Below are 21,849 nucleotides of genomic sequence, written 5' to 3'. Positions count from 1 at the left end.
GCCATTTAACCTGAGGAAATTCTACCTTATTGGATGAACCATTAAGTAGAGGTGATCAGAGAATTCGTGGAGGTGTGGAAGATTTGGTTGTGCCTAGAAGTTCCAGTCACTTTCCAAGATTTCACACAAAATCCAACTGTTTCATTCTGAACTGAGTCAGTGCTGCATCGAGAAAGGGTTTTTTTTGTCAAGTGATAATTAAACAATGCATTATTTATATGTTGAATCAGAATCAGAATCAGGTTTATTATCACTGGCATGTGACATGAAATTTGTTAACATGGTCATTGTTCTAAGAACTAATCATCACTAACATTTACCCCTCCCTCATACAATTAAAACTATTTATCTGACCATTCATCTAATTGCTGCTTGAGATCTTGCTGCATTCAATTTGACTTCTTCAATTCATGGAAGACAAAGGTCACTGCACCCAAAAAAATAACAGAGCAAAGTGCACATCATGAGGATGTAGTAAGCTGTAATCAAATGTAAGTGCCTTTTTGCTTAAGGAAGTGGTATGAAAAGTAAGAGAGAAACAGTTATTCTGTGGGCTTGATAACACTAGATCTGCCCTACTGCCTGTTTGTAGCAGTTTGTTCCGGATATAGAAGACTGCCTGAGTTGGCCCTGCGTATTTGAGAGGCATACCAGGGGGCATGATAGTGTACTGGTTAGCGCAGCACTTTTCAGCACCAGCTGTAAGATCAGGGTTCGATTCTGGACAGTGTATGCAAGGAGTTTATACATTCTCCCTGTGACTGTGTGATTTTCCTCTGGGTGTTCTGGTTTCCTCCCACATTCCAGAGATGTACATTTAGGGTTAGTAATATGTGAAGCGTGCTATGTTTGTGCCAGAGACATGAGGACACGTGCACAATCTGCGCTGATTTGATTTGACGCAAATGTTGCATTTCACTGTATGGTTTGATATACAATATATGTGACAAATAAAGCTAATCTTTAATCTTTGTATCGGAAATACACCTCAGGTATATTAGCTTCCATTAGCTCCCAAATGCCTTGATATAAATAAACAAAAAATTAAAAATTAGTAACAAAATAAAAAACAATCTTTAAACCCTTATAAATTAAGTAGATTATTTTAAAATTATTTAATATAAATCTAAATAAATAAGCCACTTGTCAATACTTAGGTCTCTTTACAAGAATGGTGATACTATTTGTTCTTTAGCCAGCAAGCTCTAGGCCAGGGGCTGGATACAATTGGACCACAATCACCTCATGCATCAGCGTTTAACCATTGGGCCCAGTCATGAGTCCAGCAGCAGAACTGGAAGTCAGCTGCTTGTATAGCAGTACACAGTTGCTGAGTGACGGATTACAGATCCTCAGTGATGCTCAGTAGAACTATTGGCTAAAGATTAAGCTGGATATGGGACATTAAAGGAGGGCTGTGAAAAGACTGTTAAATTTTCCTGTGCAAAATGTAATATTGGGGGCAATATGATGCAAAGTTGCCCAAATGATACATGAAAGCAAAGACATCTGATTTACATGTTAACTATAGTACACAACACCAGGCATGAATGATCTGTAGATCTTTGCAGATGCAAAAGTGATCAATCTAACTTTACAATCTGCTTATGCTTTTATATGTTGTTTCTGAGTGGTATTCTAATGCTTATATTTTATTGTCTGCTCTAGATCCTCCAGCAATAAAGGAAATTAAGAGTCCTGGGATGGTCCTTGGTAAAGTTGGGCTATTGAGATGCGAGGCTTTTGCAGTTCCTGCGGCAGCTTTTGAATGGTACAAGGGAGACAAGAGGTAAATACACACATGAACGAAAATCTGAGTTCAGCTGTTTACCACATTGCTTTTTCCCTTCTCGCAAAATATCAAAAAACATTGTCAAGGGTTTGGTGATTAATTTAACCTTTCTTCAGAGTGACCAAAAAGTAATGCCCAATTCTAAAAACTGAGCTGTTAATGAATATAGAAGATCATTTCTCAAAACCAACAAAAATATGAGCTCAAATTATAAAGACAAGAGTTACTGTTATAGGCTTGATTAGCAGTTAACTAGCAAAGTTTAGGCATATAACTTGAAGATGCCTGAAATCAAATTTTATGGTGCCAGCAAGGGGAAGTGAAGAAGGGAGAGGGAGGGAAGCATGGATATGATGACTTGGTAACAATTTTATAATTTTTAAAACATTGGACATAATGTTTAGTCCAATATAAATGAAAATTCAGATGGAATAGCTAGGCAAACATTTTTCAAAGTCGTTGAGAAAGAGGGTGGTTAGTCTAGCATGGGTCAAGTTGAAAATAAGAGTCCGTATGATATTAGAAAACTGTATTTTCAGTGTTTCATTTTTCATCTTATGATAGTTTTCTCTTTTTCTATAATCTACCTTATCATCTGTTTAACCTTCATGATTTCCTTTAGCAAAATTAGCCCTTTGCATTTATTTTTCATTATTCATACCCTGCTTTCTGATAATAACCACTGATCCTTGGTCTGGCATGAAATGTTTGGTCTCATATTATTTGTGTTTCAAAATGACATACTGTCTGTCCAACTAATGAGTCCCAGAAAAGGAGTAAAATTACCTGTCCTTCTGTATCTCTGTACTCTAGCTACCAACATTATCACACCTCACATTGATATGCAGGAATAGACAACTGAAGCAATTGTCTCAGTTCTCAGGATAGCCACTACGAGTTTAAAAGTTTGATAAGATAACATTAAGGTGTTGTGGTGGCAGAGCTGATATGTAAATTGAGGCTGACTTTCATTTGCTACACAGATTAAGCGAGCGATCAAAGGAATATCACTACTCTCCCAGGGATTTTGGCAGGGGACCCAGTCAGCTTTCACAGTTGGATCTGATTTAAATGAGTGGCAATCTGCCAGTCTAATTTCTGACGCCAAAATAAAACAAACTACTGGAGGAGCTCATTGGGTCAGGCTGCAGCTGTGGAGTAGAGGGATGGACAACATTTTGGGTCAAGACCCAAACTAGGACCGAGGGTGAAAAGGAAAGACAGTCAGTACTTAGAGGTGAGAGGAAGGGACTGGCATACAACAGGTGGAATCTGATGAGTGTGATAATGGACAGATGGAGCTCGGTGGAGGTGGGAAAGTGGAAGGGGGAGAGGTGAAGATGAAAAAGCAGCCAGTGGGTGATAGATAGAAACAGATAAAGGAAGATAGAGGCAAAACTGTGCAGGCACATAGACATCAGTGAGTTACGCCATTGGGAAGAATTTAAAAGGAGAGAGTTTTTTCTTCAGCGGTTTTATCGAGGCACGACTGCGCAGGCGCATGGACGTCAACAAGTTAGACCGGCAGGAAGAATTTTAAAAGAATTTAAACTGAGGGGTGGGTGACAGAGTAGAGGGAGTCAGAGCAGGAGGGCTTTGGCTCAATGGGGCGTCAGCAATAACGCGTCAAGGCGAGGCAAGTTTCTTGTGAAGAATAGGAAGAGAAAGTATGCCTGTGAGGCTGGTGTTTTGTACTGGGTGTCAGATGTGGGAAGTCCGGGAGACTCCCAGTCTCCCGGATGGCCATATCTGCGCCAGGTGCGTCGAGCTGCAGCTTCTTAGGGACCGTGTTAGGGAACTGGAATTGCAGTTCGATGACCTTCGTCTGGTCAGGGAAAGTGAGGAGGTGATAGAGAGGAGCTACAGGCAAGTAGTCACACCGGGGCATTGGGAGACATAAACAAAATACCTTGCAGATGCTGGGGTCAAAGCAACACTCACAACATGCTGGAGGAACTCAGCAGGTTGGGCAGCATCCGTGGAAACGATCAGTCAACGTTTCAGGCTGGAACCCTTCATCAGGACTGAAGAGGGAAGGGGCAGAGGCCCTATAAAGAAGGTGGGGGGAGGGTGGGAGGAGAGTATGAACATTGAATTTTCCAACTTCCGGTAATTCCCTTCCCCTCCCTCCCTTATCCCAGTTTCACTCTGCCCCCTCCCCCAGCTGCCTACTACCTCCCTTATGGTTCTGCCTCTTCTGCTACCCATTGTGCTTTCCCCTATTCCTTCACCTTTCCTGCCTATCACCTCCCTGCTTCCCCTCCCCCACTGCTTTATCTTTCCTCTTACTGATTTTTCACCTGGAACCTACCAGCCTCCTCCTTCCCGCCCTCCCCCCACCTCTGCCCCTGCCCTCTTCAGTCCTGACAAAGGGTTCCGGCCCAAAACATCGACTCATCGTTTCCACGGATGCTGCCCAACCTGCTGAGTTCCTCCAGCGTGTTGTGAGCCTTGGGAGACATAAGTGGGCAACAGTCAGAAGAGGGAAGGGCAAGAGTCAGATACTTGAGGGTACCCCAATGGGCGTCCCCCTTAACAATAAGTACTCCTGTTTGAGTACTGTTGGGGGTGGGGGAACAACCTACCTGGAGGAAGCAACTGTGCCTGCGCCTCTGGCACAAAGTCTGGTCCTGTGTCTCGAGGATGGGGAAAGGAAGAGGATGGCAGCACTGATAGCAGACTCTATAGTTAGGGGGTCAGACAGGCGATTCTGTGGATGCAGGAAAGAAACACAGATGGTAGTTTGCCTCCCAGGTGATAGGGTCTAGGATGTTTCTGATTGCATCCACGATATCCTGAAGTGGGAAGGAAAAAAAAACAGCCAGAGGTCATAGTACATATTGGTACCAACGACATAGGTAGGAAAAGGGAGGACGTTCTGAAAACAGACTACAGGGAGTTAGGAAAGAAGCAAAGAAGCAGGACCTCAAATGTAGTAATCTCGGGATTACTGCCTGTGCCACGTAACAGTGAGTATAGGAATAGAGTGAGGTGGAGGATAAATGCGTAGCTGAGGGGTTGGATCAGGGGGCAGGGATTCAGATTTCTGGATCATTGGGACCTCTTTTGGCGCAGGCGTGATCTGTACCAAAAGGAAAGATTGCACTAGAATCCGAAGGGGACCAATATCCTGGCAGGGACATTTGCTAAGACTACTGGGGAGAGTTTAAACTAGAATTGTAGGGGGCTGGGAACAGAAATGAAGAGACAGAGGAAGGGGCGATTGGCTCACAAATAAAGAAAGTTTGTAGGCAGTGTGAGAGGGAGAATAGGCAGGTGATAGAGAAGGGATGCACTCTGACTGATGGTTTGAGATGTGTCTATTTTAATGCAAGGAGTATCATGAAAAAAGAAGATGAGCTTAGAACATGGATCAGTACTTGGAGCTATGATATTATGGCCATTACAGAGACTTGAATGGGTCAGGGGCAGGAATGGCTACTTAGAATGTCAGGCTTTAGATATTTCAGAAAGGACAGGGAAGGAGGCAAAAGAGGTGGGGGCATAGCACTGCTGATCAGAGATAGTGTCAAGGCTGCAGAAAAGGAGGAAGCCATGGAGGGGTTGTCTACTAAGTCTCTGTGGGTGAAAGTTAGAAACAGGAAGGGGTCAATAACCCTACAGGGTGTTTTTTATAGACCATTCAATAGTAACAGGGATACTGGGGAGCAGATAGGGAGACAAATTCTGGAACGCTGCCGTGACAACCGGGTTGTCGTGATGGAGGATTTTAATTTCCTTGATATTGATTGGTGTCTCCCTATAGCGAGGGGTTTAGATGGAGTGGAGTTTGTAGGTGTGATCAGGAAGGTTTCCTGACACAGTATGTAGATAAGCCTACAAGAGGAGAGGCTGTACTTGAACTGGTATTGGGAAATGAACCTGGTCAGGTGTCAGGTCTCTCAGTGGGAGAGCATTTTGGAGATTGTGATCACAATTCTATCTCCTTTACCATAGCATTGGAGAGGGATAGGAACCAACATAGAAACATAGAAATCCTACAGCACAATACAGACCCTTCAGCCCACAAGGCTGTGGCGAACATGTCCTTACCTTAGAACTATCTAGGTTCACCCATAGCCCTCTATTTTTCTAAGTTCCATATATCCATCCAGGAGTCTCTAAAAAGACCCTATCGTTTCCACCCCCACCACAGCCGCCGGCAGCCCATTCCATACACTGATCACTCTGCGTAAAAAAACCTACCCCTGACATTTCCTCTGTACCTACTTCCAAGCACCTTAAAACTATGCCCTCTCATGCTAGCCATTTCAGCCCTGGGGAAAAGCCTCTGACTATCCACACGATCAATGCCTCTCATTATCTTGTACACCTCTATCAGATCACCTCTCATTCTCCATTGCTCCAAGGAGAAAAGGCTGAGTTCACTCAACCTATTCTCATAAGGCATGCTCCCCAATCCAGGCAACGTCCTTGTAAATCTCCTCTGCACCCATTCTATGGTTTCCACATCTATCCTGTAGTGAGGCGACCAGAAATGAGCACAGTACTCCAAGTGGAGTCTGACCAAGGTCCTATATAGCTGTAACATTACCTCTCGGCACTTGAACTCAATCCCACAGTTGATGAAAACCAATACACTGTATGCCTTCTTAACCACACAGTCAACCTGTGCAGCAGCTTTGAGTGACCTATGGACTCAGACCCCAAGATCCCTCTGATCCTCCACACTGCCAAGAGTCTTACCATTAATACTATATTCTGCCATCATATTTGACGTACCAAAATGAACCACGTCACACTTACCTGGGTTGAACTCCATCTGCTACATCTCAGCTCAGTTATGCATCCTATCGATGTCCCACTGTAACCTCTGACAGCCCCCAACACTGTCCACAACACCCCCAACCTTTGTGTCATCAACAAACTTACTAACCCATCCCTCCACTTCCTCATCAGGTTATTTATAAAAATCACAAACAGAAGGGGTCCCAGAACAGATCCCTGAGGCACACCACTGGTCACCAACCTCCATGCAGAATATGACCCATCTACAACTACTTTTTGCCTTCTATGTGCAAACCAGTTCTGGATCCACAAAGCAATGTCCCCTTGGATCCCATGCCTCCTTACTTTCTCAATAAGCCTTGCATGGGGTACCTTATCAAGTGCCTTGCTGAAATCCATAGACACTACATCTACTGCTCTTCCTTCATCAATGTGTTTAGTCACATCCTCAAAAAAATTTAAACAGGCTCGTAAGGCATGACCTGCCTTTGACAAAGCCATGCTGACTATTCTTAATCATATTATGCCTCTCCAAATGTTCTTAAATCCTGCCTCACAGGATCTTCTCCATCAACTTACCAACCACTGAAGTAAGACTCACTGGTCTATAATTCCTGGGCTATCTCTACTCCCTTTCTTGAGAAGGTGGTGGAGGCAGATACGATAGGGTCTTTTAAGAGATTCCTGGATAGGTACATGGAGCTTAGGAAAATAGAGGGCTATGAGTAATCCTAGGTAATTTCTAAAGTAAGTACATGTTCAGCACAGCATTGTGGGCTGAAGGGCCTGTATTGTGTTATAGGATTTTCTATGTTTCTAAGATAAAATGGGCTGTCCAAGCTCTGTGGGTGGAGTGGAAGGTGGAGGTAGAGAGAGAGTGCCTAGAAAGTGACCCGTGATGCTGCAGATGCTGAAATCTGATTAGTAACATATTCTGTGGAACCACATCAGAGAAAACTGATGGGCAGAGGGAATCAGGTAGGGAGGAGATTGAATCTAGTTAACAGGGTACAGTGGAGGGTTTAAAAGGGAGGGTGGGAGAATCTGAGTGGATCAAAGACAGAAATGAACACAGAAGTGTAGGTTACCTGAAATTGGAAAAGTAAATGTTCCTAACATTGAGCTAGAATGTAGAACTGTACCTCACAGGAACAGGCCCCTTGGCCCACTCAGTCTGTGCCGATCATGACACCAATCCCCTCTGTCTGTACATAGCCTGCACCCCACCACCCCCTGCATGTTCAAGTGTCTGTCTAAACGTCAGTCAAACATTAGTATTGTACCTGCTTCCACAACTTCCCCTGGCAGTGAATTCCAGGCACCTACCATTTGCTATGTCAGGAAAATGCCTCATAAATCTCTTTTAAACTTTCCTGTTCTCACCTAGTATAAGGTTCACCAGTCTATAATTCCCTGGTTTGTCTCTATTACATTCTTAAATAGAGGAACAACCTCGGCTATTCTCCAGTCCTCTGGGACCTCACCTGTGATTAAAGAAGATACATTGATTTCTAACAAACCCCTGACAATCTCTTCTCTTTCCTCTTTCAGTAATCTGGGATAGGTCCCATCAGGCGCATTAACCACTTTATATCTTCCCACTTTATATCAACCTGCCCTAGTGAATCAGTATACTAATCTTACTATCCTCTGTGCAAAGTACTCATTTAGTACCTCATTCACAGCCTCTGGACCGGGCATAAATTCCCTCCTTTATCCTCAAGTGGTCCTGCTCTCTCCCAAGCTACCTTCTTATTTTTAATGTAGGTATGAATTGGTTTTGGTTTTTATTAGAAGCCAAGGCTGTTTTATGGCCCTTTTAGCTTTCTTTATTTCCAATTTCAGTTCTCTCCTTGTTCCTTTATTCCCCTCGAAAGCCAGGTCTGATCTAAGCCTTCAAGGATGGAGATAACCCAGGGAGAATATGAAATATAATTCTTTTAGTTTGTTTCTGACCTCGACCTGGCAGAGGACAGACAGAGCATACTGAGAATGAGAAGGGAGTTAAAATGGCCTCCTTCCAGAAACTCAAAATGGCTGCTGCAAATCGAGCGCTGCTGCTCTGCAGGATGCTCACGTAGTCCACGCATGGTTTTGCTGACTTAAAGACTACCAAATGAAATAAATGAGATTGGAAGAGGTGCAGGAATTGTTCTCACCCAGAACAGCTTCTCTTTTGATTCATCTCACTTTAATAAATCAGGGATGGAGCCATGGTCACGCACATGGCCCCAGCTATGCCTGTCTTTCTATTGGCTATGTGGAACTGTCCTTGTTCTAAACCTTCACTAGCACCACAACCCAGCACTTCCTCCATTATGTCAACAACTACATTGATGCTGCTCGGAAAATTTAATCACCTTCACTACCAACTTCCACCCTCCCCTCAAGTTCTCTTGGACTAACTCCAACACCTCTTACGATAACATCATACCCAATATCAGCAAAACCAAAGAGATGATTATCAACTACAGGAAGAAGAAGCTGGAGATCCATTAGGGGATCAGAGATGTCACTAGCTTTAAATTCCTTGGTATCCACATATCAGAAAATGTGTCCTGGGACCAGCACATGAATGTCATCATAGCAGCACCTCTTAGAACACTTTCTTAGAAGTTTGTGTAGATTTGGCGTGTCACTAAAAACTTTGGCAAAGCTATGCATGCACAGCGGAGGGTAGCCTAAATGGTTGCTCCAGGGCCAGATATGGAAACCGCCAGTAGTCAGGGACAGAAAATGCTACAAAAAGTGGTGGATACAGCCCAGTCTATCACAGGCTCAGCCCTCCCCAACATTAGGTACATTTGCATGGTGAGTCACCACAGGAAAGCAGCATTGATCATCAAGGTCCCCACTCAGAAACAGTTATTATCCTAAACCATAAGATTCCTGACCAGCATGGATAATTTCACTCACCACTATTCTGAACTGATTCTATGATCTATAGACTCACTTTCAAGGACTTTTTTCTGCTTATGTTTCAGAATTATTTTTATTTGCTCAGTTTGTCTTCTTTTGCGCATTGGTGTTTGTCATTCTTTGTCATTTATATATAGTTTTTCATAAAACCTATTGTATTTTTATCTGTAAATGGCTGCAGAAAAATAAATCTTATAAATGGTGACATACAGTATGTGTTTTGAAAATAACTTTAATTTGAACTTTGAACTCTGTCTCCGTTGCAGGAGACAAACTATACTGACTCTTGGAGTTATCTTAGCCACACTTCCTCCCTCCTGTTCATTTGTAGGGATGCTATTCCTTTCTCTTATCTTTGCTACATCTGTTTTCAAGATGGGTTTTCCATTCCAGGACATCTGATATGCCCTCTCTTTAGGAAAGGGGCCTTTTCTTCCACCATGGTTAATGAAACCTTTAATCACATATCCCAGACTTCTAATCTCACTCCGATCGCCACAACAGGAAATGGGACAGATTTCTTTGGTTTTCACCTTTCACCCTCCACATCCAGCACTTGTGCCTTCATCACTTCTGCCTGCGGCAACATAATCCCACCACCAGTCATATCCTCCCTTGCCTCTCTCTTTCCACTTTCCACAGTTACTGCTCTCTCCGTGGCTCCTCTGTCGGCTTAACCCTCCCCACTCAGCTCTCTCTATCCTCGGCACTTTGCCTTGCAACTACAGGAGGTGCAGCACCTGTCCCTACACCCATCGTTCAGCACCATCCAGGGACCTAACTGGTTCTGTCAATGCTTTGGCAAAAAAATATTCTTTAAACCTAAATTAAGTTTATTTTATGTCTGAGGATATATATATGCAGGAAGGTGCTAGTGAAGGATCCCACCCACCCTGCTCATGGACTGTTTGTCCCACTACCATCAGAGAGGGGGATATGCAGTATCCACACCAGGACCATCAGACTCAAAAGAAGTTACTTCCCCAAGCAGTAAGGCTGATTAACACCTACACCCACCAACGCACCCCTGTACACCCCAACCACCACTCCTTTCATCATTTTCTGTCAGTCGCCTTATGTACAGACAGTCCTGTGCCTAACCTTGCTTTATGGACATACAATCAATCTATGTATATAAATTGTCTTACATATTTATATTTATTGTTTTTATTATTATTTTGTTCTTTATCTTATTGTGTTTCTTTTTTGTGCTACACTGGATACAGAGTAACAATTATTTCATTCTCCTTTATACTTGTACTGGAAATGACATTAAACAATCTTGAATCTTGACTAATATCATTGTTTCTTGATTCATCAACAATTGTTTCTTGAGATGGTTGCCTGATGTTTACATTGTAGTTGAACAAATTGTTAGTATTTGTATGAAAAGCAAGGTGTGGATCATAAAGTCAATTGCTGATGCTGCAAGGAGCAACAGGACAAAATTTATTGAGAAATACTTTCATCTGTTTGACAGTCCCCTTTACTTGGCATTGCACTTTCTCTCTCTAAAATTCCTGCCCTTGCTACAAAAGATTTCCAGCAATCTCTCTTTGTAATGCTATCACAGTATTGTTTTTTGCTTGATTGATTAAAACAATCCACACTCTATTCACAGGAGTGTAGCTGAAGGATCCCATTGTAGTATTGTAGTGCTTCATTAAGTATCCTGGCCAACATTTGTCTTTCAATTGATGCCTAAAAATAAATTATCAGGTTAATATCACAATCTGTTTCTAAAACTCCTTTTCATATTGGTTCCAGAGTTTACAACAGTAGTTACACCTCAACAGTACTTTATTCTCCTTCACATACTTTATTGACGTCATGTCCCTAAGGCCAAGCAAGATCCCATAAATTCTAGATTTGGCCAATACAGCACTCAAGGGCACACTTCTATACAGGCTTTAAAGGGAAAATTACACTAACTCTTCGATTCCAGATTCTTGTTTTCTATGTGCATTATCTAGTCTCATATCCTCGCTTACACTGTTTACATCCCGAGCTGAAATTTTCTCACTTGTTGCTTGGGAGGTGAAAAAGCAAGGGTGGCTGCTGTATTTTAAGAACAGCTTGAATCAGGCAAATATGGGACAGTCACAAATTCCAATAAGTACAAACGTATTTTGGGGGTCTGTCATCATCATCATTATATAGAAAGAAAGGTTTTTTTTCTCATGCTTATTATTCGCCATTTCATTCTCTTCATCTACCTTGTCCTCTTGTGATGTAATTAGACAGGATAAAGAGTTCAGCTGAATTTTGGTGAGCATAACTCTTTGATTAATAAGTAGAGAAAATTGATGACTGACTGCCTGCTGACACAGTGGCTGAATCAGACACCAACAATGGTCATGCATTAGTTACGTTACTGAACTAATAATTCAGACAATTCGAGAGTATATCTCATCCTGGTGTGTTGAGAATTTGAACTCATTAAAAAAAGCACTTCTAAAGCATAAAAAAAGAAAATACCTATTGTAAAAGTCAGCTCCATTTGTTGAAAATCAAGTCGTCAAGTCGCTTTTATTGTCATTTCAACCATAACTGCTGGTACAGTACACAGTAAAAAGGAAACAATGTTCCTCCATGACCATGGTACGACATGAAACAACACAAAACTACACTAGACTTTAGACCTACACGGGACTACATAAAGTGCACAAAACAGTGCAAGACAGTGCAATAATTAATAAACAAGACAATAGGCACAGTAAAGGACAAATTACAATATAATAAATGATGTAAATGTAAATTTAAACAATGTAAACAATATTTTAGCAGGAATTGAGAAAGAAATGAGCAAAAATTGCAAAAATATATGATGAAACAAAATTGAATAGGAAATCCAGAAATGAAAACACATGGCTAAGCAAAATAAATACAAATTTTCAATTTGCCATTGACTCCATAAATTCACAAACCATTTTTTTCAACAAAAGTTGTGCTTCATACTTTCGGTGAACCCACTGGGTATACTGGACTGGATTATCCTGGATCTGGCCCACTGTCCAAAGATTCCTAACCATGTACATTTCACTTTTCCCAGACAGGGAGGACTGGCCATTTCTGAGCAGGGTAAACAACAGACTTGAAGCAGGGGTAAGGCTTGAAGCAGGTGATGACATCACATCCTGAGGTCCATCATTGGGACCAATTAATGGCCTTTGACAGCTTATTGATGCCAAACACATCTGGAATTTTTTTTAATTTCCTCTGATAAAGGTTTATAAAAACAGGAAAAATCAAGAATTTAAATCAAACGATATGATATACTTACTTGACTATTTTAAAGCCCCAATAAGTACAGTAAAATAAAGTCAAGTAAGTATATTACATACTTTTGCATGCTGTGCCACCAACCCCATTTGAATGAATGAAAGGTGGAAATTGCATGTTAGTCCCTCTCCACAGTACATTAATGCTCCAGTGTTGAACTCTGCTGGGTCCACTGTCAAAGAGGAGGTCTGACCTGCAGCTCTTTGGAGACTTCCATCTTTCAGCAGACAGGCATAGGTGCAGAAACTGTACGAACAATGAGAAGGTGATAGCAGGTTGTTTCCCATATAATTCTGCAAACAAAAGGTAAGTGCTATCAGCTCATTATTGATGCTAATTATAATTGCATCATTTCACTTGTCTCATTGTATGTGGCTTAGCCCTCACACTGTTGAAACAATTTTTGTCTACAGAAATAATGAGGATTTAATTCTAAATACCACAATTTACGGAAGAAAGAGTGTGATTTCCATCACCCATTGAAGATCATTGTTTTCTAATCATCTTGTTTTTGTCAATCCATTAGGTTGGCCTCCGGCAGGCAAGGAATTCATATCAAGAACTTCAACACCAGATCTATCCTCACTGTCACTAACATTACTGAGGATCACTATGGCAACTACACATGCGTGGCTGCCAATAAGCTAGGGACAAGTAGTGCCAGTCATTTTCTACACAGTAAGTCCTGTGAAAGATTCCTGCATTCATTATATTTCAAGATGAATACTGTGATGGTGAAATGAATTTAAGAGAGCTGGATTTATAAACTTATATTTTTATTTAATTATGTCATTATATTTTGCTATATCACCAAGTCCTAGTTATATTATTCCAGTTAAGAGTTCTTAACAATTAAATTATCATGCTTCCCTTTAGGATTAATGGATAAGCATGTAATGAGTTGTAATGCTTCGTGCAGTTGAATATTCACCAATAACATCCTCAGCACATGAGAAGCGGCTGTTTGAGCCAAGTGCTTTATGATATCTCACTTTCCTACTTCACACCGATTCCATCATATCCTGCCATGTCAATGATTACAGAAGGGAAGCAAGTAAATTTGGGAAAATAAAATTAAAACCCCATTGTCCCTGTTTGATTTTATGTCCAAAGAATATGAAGCACTGGGTGTAATGTGATGGCAAGGATCAAGAGTCAACTTTACTCAACATATACATTTACACTTACTAGGAATTTGCTGTGGTGTTGGACAGGGTGTGACATGCAACAAAAAAACAATTATAATGAGTGAGGAATTATATAAAAAATAAAGTTTGAGGTTGAAGTACACAGATATGGGATAAAAGGTACATAATTACATTAATACTAGCATCAATTTACAATGTAATTTCCAATTTACAACCATCTCATGTGGAAATTTTTTCAGGTTCCTAAGATACCAGATGAAAATAACCATCTCCATAGTGATCCCACCACCAAGCACATCTTTCCCTCCTGCCCCCCACTTTCTGCTTCTAGCAGGGATCACTCCCTACACAACTCCCTTGTCCATTCATCCCTCCCCTCTGATCTCCCTCCTGAGACTTATCCTTGCAAGCTACACCCACCCCTACACCTCCTCCCTCACTACCATTCAGGGCCCCAAACAGTCCTTCCAGGTGAGGCAACACTTCACCTGTGAGTCTGTTGGGGTCATCTACTCTACGTGGTACTCCTGGTGTGGCTGCCTGTATATCAGAAAGACCTGACGTAGATTGGGGGACCGCTTTGCCAAGCACCTATGCTCTGTTTGCCAGAAAAAGCAGGATCTCGCAGTGGCCACCCATTTTAATTCCACTTCCCATTCCCATTCCGACATGTCAGTCCATGGCTTCCCCTACTACTACGATGAGGCCACACTCATGTTGGAGGAGCAACACCTCATATATTCTATCTGGGTAATCTCCAGCCTGATGACATGAACGTCAATTTCTTGAACTTCTGGAAATCCCCTTCCCTTCACCATTCCCCATTCTCTTTTCCCTCTCTCACCTTATCTCCTTACCTGCCCATCACCTCCCTCTGATGCTCCCCCCCCCTTTTCTTTCTTCCACGGCCTTCTGTCCTTTCCTATTAAATTCCCTCTTCTGCAACCCTGTCTCGCTTTCTCACCAATTTACAGCTCTTTACTTCACCTTTCCCCCCCCAACCCCGGTTACACCTATCAACTTGTGTTTCTTCCTGCCCTCCCCACCTAACTCTGACTCCCCATCTTTTTTTTCTGTAGCCCTGATGAAGGCAGCCCAAAACGTTGACTGTACTCTTTTTCATAGATGTTGAGATCCTACAGCATTTTGTGCGTGCTGTTTGGATTTCCAGCATCTGCAGATTTTCTTGAGCTTGAGATAAAAATAACAGTTTGCTTGGTCAAAGGAATTTCTGTTCTTGTTGTAGCTTCTAGTTACTTAAAGATGGGCGTAAAGTGAATGCTGGTCCCGGCATAATGCTTCTGCTTATAGAATTTCACTACTCTGTTCTAAATGTGGCACCATTAAGCTTCACTGTTTCAGTAACATAATTAGTGTTAAATCTGAAAGATGGAAGAAGGAAAGACAAATGCTTAATCTAATACCAAGGCTCATTTTGGTAGAAATCAAATTCCTCCTTGATACCGTGATATCCACTCTGCACGCTATATACCTCAGGGTTGTTCCATCTCTCTATTCCGTCTCAGCTCTCTACAATCTTCTGCAAAGCCTGAGTGCCTCCAGGTTTCATGCATCTCCATTTCATTTTAAAAATCTAATTCCAATAGAAGTTTTTCAATAGAAATGTATAACCCAAGAACTTAACCTAATAGCACAGTTTGGCACAGCCTCCAAGTTCAATAAGCAGTCCTGTTTCTCCGATGTCAAGTAGTCTTTCCCTGCCTCTCAACACCCTATCTAAAATCAATTTCTTGTTTCAAAAATATATGATATATGTATATAATCCAAAACATTGATGTCAGCACCTTCCATCACAGGTCACATTTCTTACAATTACATTGTTAGCATAACTTTAAATGCAGAGCAGGGTCGAATGGTTCAGTGGTCCTGACGAAGGGCCCTGGCCCAAAACAACAGTGCTGTCTCTACAGCTGAGTTCCTTCAGCATTTACTGTGTGTTACTCTGGATTTCCTGGGCATAGCATAGGAATCTAATTTTTTATTTCCAAAAATGTACTTTAAACATAATTATATACAGTAAAACCTATTGGAGCATGTCTTTACAATCAACTGGCCTATCAGTTCAATACATCAATGCCACTTGTGTTTCCCCCTTAAACAATGCTCAACATGATGCATTTGACAGCCTGGTACACAGGGCCCATTCACTCTGCTTTCAATGGTGGCAGAACACTAGATTGCGTTTCTACGCCTCAGAGTTTTTGCAATGGTTGCACTGAGCTTCAGTGCATCTTTCAGAACATATTCCCACATCTTGGAATGTGCCAGTTGGAAGCCTTGTAGGTTTGGGCAGACCGAAGTGTATCTTTTATCCCGTTGGTTATCTTCTAGCAGTGGTCGATAATCGCCTTGATATGTATCATCCCAGGGAAGGACTGTACAGATGCTAGGGATGTGTACCTCAAAATAGACCATTGCATCATTTTCCAGGCTTTCTTGGCAAATACGCAGTAGACGATGAGGTCACTGATCATCTCCTCCACCTCACAGCCATCTCGAGGGCAGCATGATGTGGGATTGAGACTCCAGCTGGACATGAAGGATCCAATGAAAGAATCCCTCTCTCTGCAAGCCAAGCAAGGTCTTCATGGAGACACAAGAGACTGCAGCTGCTGAAATCCAGAGCTAAAAGCAAACTGCTGAAGGAATTCAGTGGGTCAAGCAGGCTCTGTGGAGGAAGAAAGCTGTTAAACGTTTTGGATTGAGACACTGCATCAGGACTGGGAGTAAAGAGGAAATAGTAAATATAAAGAGATAAGGAGAGGGAGTGAGGCAGGAACATGGCAAGTGGTAGGAAGGTCCAGTAGTAGAGGGACTGATGGCAGATAGACCCAGATGGACAAGGGAAGGGTGGAGATAGCAACAGTTTCTGTGTGGTGATTAGTGGAGACAACAAAGGGTTGCAGATTATGGAATCTGATAAGGAAGGAAGGCAATGAGTGGAACCAGATAAGGGAGGGATGGTGGGCAGATGGGAGCTGTTCGGTGTGTGGGGACGGAGATTAAGGGACCAGTGGTTAACTGGTGGGCTATGGGCAGATAGAACCACATGAAGGAGGAGAATGAAGCAGGGTTATAAAGGGCTGAAGAGCATTTTGAAAAGAATGGTGTAAGTGAGAGGACCTTGGTAGATCAGAAAGAAAGAGAAATGAACAAGTGGGGTACAGGTTACATGAAATTGTAGAACAAATATTTTTGTCATTGGGTTTTAGACTATCCAATCAGAACATGAGGTGCTATTCTCTAGTTTGTGTTTGACTTCATCTAGCAGTGGGGAAGGCTGAGGACTCACAGGGCAGTGATAGAAGGGGAAAGGAGTTAAATTGGCTTGCAGCTGGGAACTCAAGATGGCCACTATGTCCAGAGTGCAGATGCTCAACAAAGTCATCATCAAGTCTGCGCTTTGCCTCACTGATGAAGAGGAAACCACAATGGGCTTATCAAATGCAGTAAAGGAGATTGGAGGAGGTGTATATGAAACTGTGACTCGCCTGGAAGTGTTGTTTAGGTCTACGGATGATGATGGGAGTGGAGATGAAAGGATAGGTGCTACACCTGTCCTTTCATCTCCACTCCCATATATTTACATGGAAAAGCACCAGGAAATAAGGCAGGATGGTTGGGAAGGGAAGACTGAACCAGCAAGTAGTCTCTGTGGAAAGCAGAAAGGATTGGTAAGTGTGATCATGCTGAACCCCATAGGAATGATGGAGAATGATGTGCTGGATGTGGAGTCTGGTAGGACAAAAGGTAAGGACCACGGGAACTCCATCTCTGTTCTGTCTGGAGAAAGGTGGGGTGACATCAGAGGTGTGGGAAATAAGGAGATGTATGTGAGGGCTCCATCAGTTACTGTAGAGCAGAAGTAATATTTCCTGAAAAAGGAGGACATTTCAGATGTCCTGGAGTGAAAAGACCATCTTGAGAGCAGATGCAGCACAAGCAGAGAAACTGAGAGAATGGGATGGCATCATTACAAGAGACGGGGTAGGAGGAGATGGCGTAGACAGCTGTGGGGATTGGTGTCCCAAGCCGTCACCTTTCACCGTACTAGCCTCTGAAACACCCTCCATCATTTCTATTACCCATACTTTGCTGCCTTGCACTGGAACTCCCTTACCACGCAGCCCTGCCTGACCCCTAGCACTTTCTACTGATTCAGAGAACTATCTGCTTGCTGCTCCTGTTTCCATCTACCTACCACCACACGTTTCATACACCAAATCTCCTTCCCCATCTAGTTCCAACTGCCCTTCATATCTCCCCTAATATTTCCGATTAATACCTTCTTACCTATCAGATTCCAATATCAGTAGCCTCTGTGTTCCTGCTTATCACCCTCCTTGCTATCTCCACCTTCACCTGGCTCCACCTACTTGGCCCTTCTCAGTCCAACAATCACCTACTGGCCTCCCTCGCATCCCTTCGCCTGCTCCTCTTTATTCTGGCTACTTTCTCTTTGGATACAGGTCCCAAAATATGGACAATATCTTTCTATCTGTGGATGCTGCCCAATCCACTGAGTTCCTCACTAGACTGTTTGTTGATAAAATGTAACCCTGCAAATGTATTTCATTTTTCAGCAGTATTCAAGACTGCCTTAGATAATGAGTCTGTAGGATAAATATTCTGTCTGATGATGTCAATACAATCAGCCGTTCTTTAGCCTACATTCTTATGCAGATGAGGATAGTTGCCAGGCTCATCAAGTCGTTCAATATGTGGGTGGAAGTTCTGCCAATGTTACTTCCATTTTAAGTAAGCATCATTACTAATGAGGTAAACTGAACTGTGTGTTTCAAAAACAACACATTTTTGGAAACTCACAGTCATGAGTCAGTATCTTTGATCAGAAAACAACTAACGTTTCAGATCAATGACGTGCTCATGCCCAGTGTTACATCACCCATGAAAGACATTGAATGAACCAAGGGTAACCTTGTCATTTTGTGCAAGGATCACCTGGCCAATGCAGTTTGAAAGAAGTGATGGAAGTGATCAGAGCCTCTCATTGATTTTGAGTAGCTTGGACCTGTGGTAGCTGATTTATAACCATATAACAATTACAGCACTGAAACAGGCCATCTCGGCCCTTCTAGTCCATGTCGAACGCTTACTCTCACCTAGTCCCACCGATCTGCACTCAGCCCATAACCCTTCATTCCTTTCCTGTCCATATAGCTATCCAATTTAACTTTAAATGACAATATCGAACCTGCCTCAACCACTTCTGCTGGAAGCTCGTTCCACACAGCTACTGCTTTCTAAGTAAAGAAGTTCTCCCTCATGTCACCCCTAAACTTTTGCCCCCTAACTTTCAACTCATGTCCTCTTGTTTGAATCTCCCCTACTCTCAATGGAAAAAGCCTATCCATGTCAACTCTATCTATCCCCCTCACAATTTTAAATACCTCTATCAAGTCCCCCCTCAACCTTCTACACTCCAAAGAATAAAGATCCAACTTGCTCAACCTTTCTCTGTAACTTAGGTGCTGAAATCCAGGTAACATTCTAGTAAATCTTCTCTGTACTCTCTCTATTTTATTGACATCTTTCCTATAATTCGGTGACCAGAACTGTACACAATACTCCAAATTTGACCTTACCAACGCCTTGTACAATTTCAACATTACATCCCAACTCCTATACTCAATGCTCTGATTAATAAAGGCCAGCATACCAAAAGCTTTCTTCACCACCCTATCCACATGAGATTCCACCTTCAGGGAACTATGCACCATTACTCCTACATCCCTCTGTTCTACTGCATTTTTCATTGCCCTACCATTTACCATGTATGTCCTATTTTGATTAGTCCTACCAAAATGTATCACCTCACATTTATCAGCATTAGACTCCATCTGCCATCTTTCAGCCCACTCTTCTAACTGGCCTAAATCTCTCTGCAAGCTTTGAAAACCTACTTCACCGTCCACAACGCCACCTATCTTAGTATCATCTGCATACTTACTAATCCAATTTACCACCCCATCATCCAGATCATTAATGTATATAACAAACAATATTGGACCCAGTAAAGATCCCTGAGGCACACCACTTGTCGCCGGCCTCCAATCTGACAAACAGTTATCCACCACCACTCTCTGGCGTCTCCCATCCAGCCACTGCTGAATCCATTTTACTACTTCAATATTAATAACTAACAATTGAACCTTCCTAACTAATCTTCCATGTGGAACCTTGTCAAAGGCCTTATTGAAGTCCATATAGACAAAATACACCACTTTACCCTCGTCAACTTTCCTAGTAACCTCTTCAAAAAATTCAATAAGATTTGTCAAACATGACCTTACACACACAAATCCATGTTGACTGTTCCTAATCAGACCTGTCTATCCAGATGATTATATATATCATCTCTAAGAATACTTTCCATCAATTTACCCACCACTGACGTCAAACTCACAGGCCGATAATTGCTAGGTTTATTCTTAGAACCCTTTCTAAACAATGGAACAACATGAGCAATACGCCAATCCTCCGGCACCATCCCCGATTCTAATGACATTTGAAATATTTCTGTCGGAGCCCCTGCTATTTCTACACTAATTTCCCTCAAGGTCCTAGGGAATATCCTGTTATTTATTTAATTTGTAATTTATATTGATTTTATGCCTTGCACTATACTGCTGCCACAAAAACAATAAATTCCGTATCACATGTCAGTCATAACAATCCCAGACATCCCACTTCTACCGGAGGTTCCGGGAGTCTCCTGCATATTGATAGTGGTTCCCTGACGCCCACAAATTATATACAATACCCCCAAACTCAAAAAATAAAATACCAGCAAGCCCTCCAATCTGAGACAAATTGGTCTTAATTATTCCTATTGGCCCACCATGCATCCTCTGGCCCATATTAACTTTGATTGGCTACATGGGTCCAATTCTCCTGGGCCTCACAATTCCAGAGTCAGGCAGTGAAACATTTTATTAGGTACACCTGTATGCCTGCTTGATAATGCAAATATCTAGCTAGCCAGTCATGTGGCAGCAACTCAATGCATTAAAGCATGCATACATGCACAAGATGTTCAGTTGTTGTTCAGACCAAATATCCCAATGGGGAAGAAATTGTGATCTAAGTGACTTTGACTGTTGGTGCCAGATGGGGTGATCTGAGTATCTCAGAAAATGCTGGTCTCCTGGGATTTTCATGCACAACAGTCTCAAGAGTTTACAGGGAATGCTGAGAGAATCAAAAAAAAAATCCAGTGAGCAACAGTTTTGTGGGTGAAAAATGCCTTGTTAATGGGAGAGGTTAGAGGAGACAGGAAAGGAAAGGAACAGTAACTCGAAGAGCCACAGTGGCGTGCCGAATCTCTGAAAACGCAACATGTTGAAATGTGAAGTGGATGGGCTATAACAGCAGAAGACGAACATAGACTCAGTGGACACTCTATTCGGTACAGGAGGTACCTAATAACGTGACCACTGAGGTGAATACAGTTCTCAGTGAAAGTTCCTCTCCCCAGGATGCCTGATAGCCTTTGAGAAGAGGTAAGACTGGGAGTAGAGTCCCTGACCTATCAAAACTTATGGGTTTACAAAACACATCTTAAAAATTTCATATATTGAAAGATGGGCAGCCAAGTGGTGCAGCTAGTAGAGCTGTCTCCTCACAGCTTCAGTGACCAGGTATAATTCTAACTTCAGTGTAAATGAGTCGTGATTGGTTGACAAGGACTGAGCGAGCCAAGGGCCTTTATCTGTGCCTTATGTCTCTGTATCTGTGCGGCGTTTGCATATTCACACTAACTGTGTAGGTTTTGCCAGGGTGCCCTAATATCCCCTCAGTTAACCTACCATTGTAAATTATCCTCATGTATAGGAAAATCAAGGAGAAGCTGGCAGGAGTGAAACAGAAATACCGTAAGATAGCGTAAATAAGTGCTTGCTGGTTACCCCATATGAT

General features: G+C 42.2%; 1 protein-coding gene across 2 annotated transcripts in view; it reads left to right on the top strand.

Annotated features, from left to right (window-relative positions):
- Positions 1–21,849, top strand: part of negr1 (neuronal growth regulator 1) — a 540,105-nt gene that overhangs the window by 465,165 nt on the left and 53,091 nt on the right. For both annotated transcript variants that reach the window (XM_063064226.1, XM_063064225.1), the window contains 2 exons: positions 1,669–1,789; positions 13,269–13,420. In XM_063064226.1, the coding sequence (XP_062920296.1) occupies positions 1,669–1,789; positions 13,269–13,420 (273 nt within the window). The remainder of the gene's footprint in view (positions 1–1,668; positions 1,790–13,268; positions 13,421–21,849) is intronic.

This window comes from Mobula hypostoma, chromosome 12 (genome assembly GCF_963921235.1).
Source record: "Mobula hypostoma chromosome 12, sMobHyp1.1, whole genome shotgun sequence".
Lineage (NCBI taxonomy): Eukaryota > Metazoa > Chordata > Chondrichthyes > Myliobatiformes > Myliobatidae > Mobula > Mobula hypostoma.
This window is presented reverse-complemented; position numbering and strand designations above follow the sequence as displayed.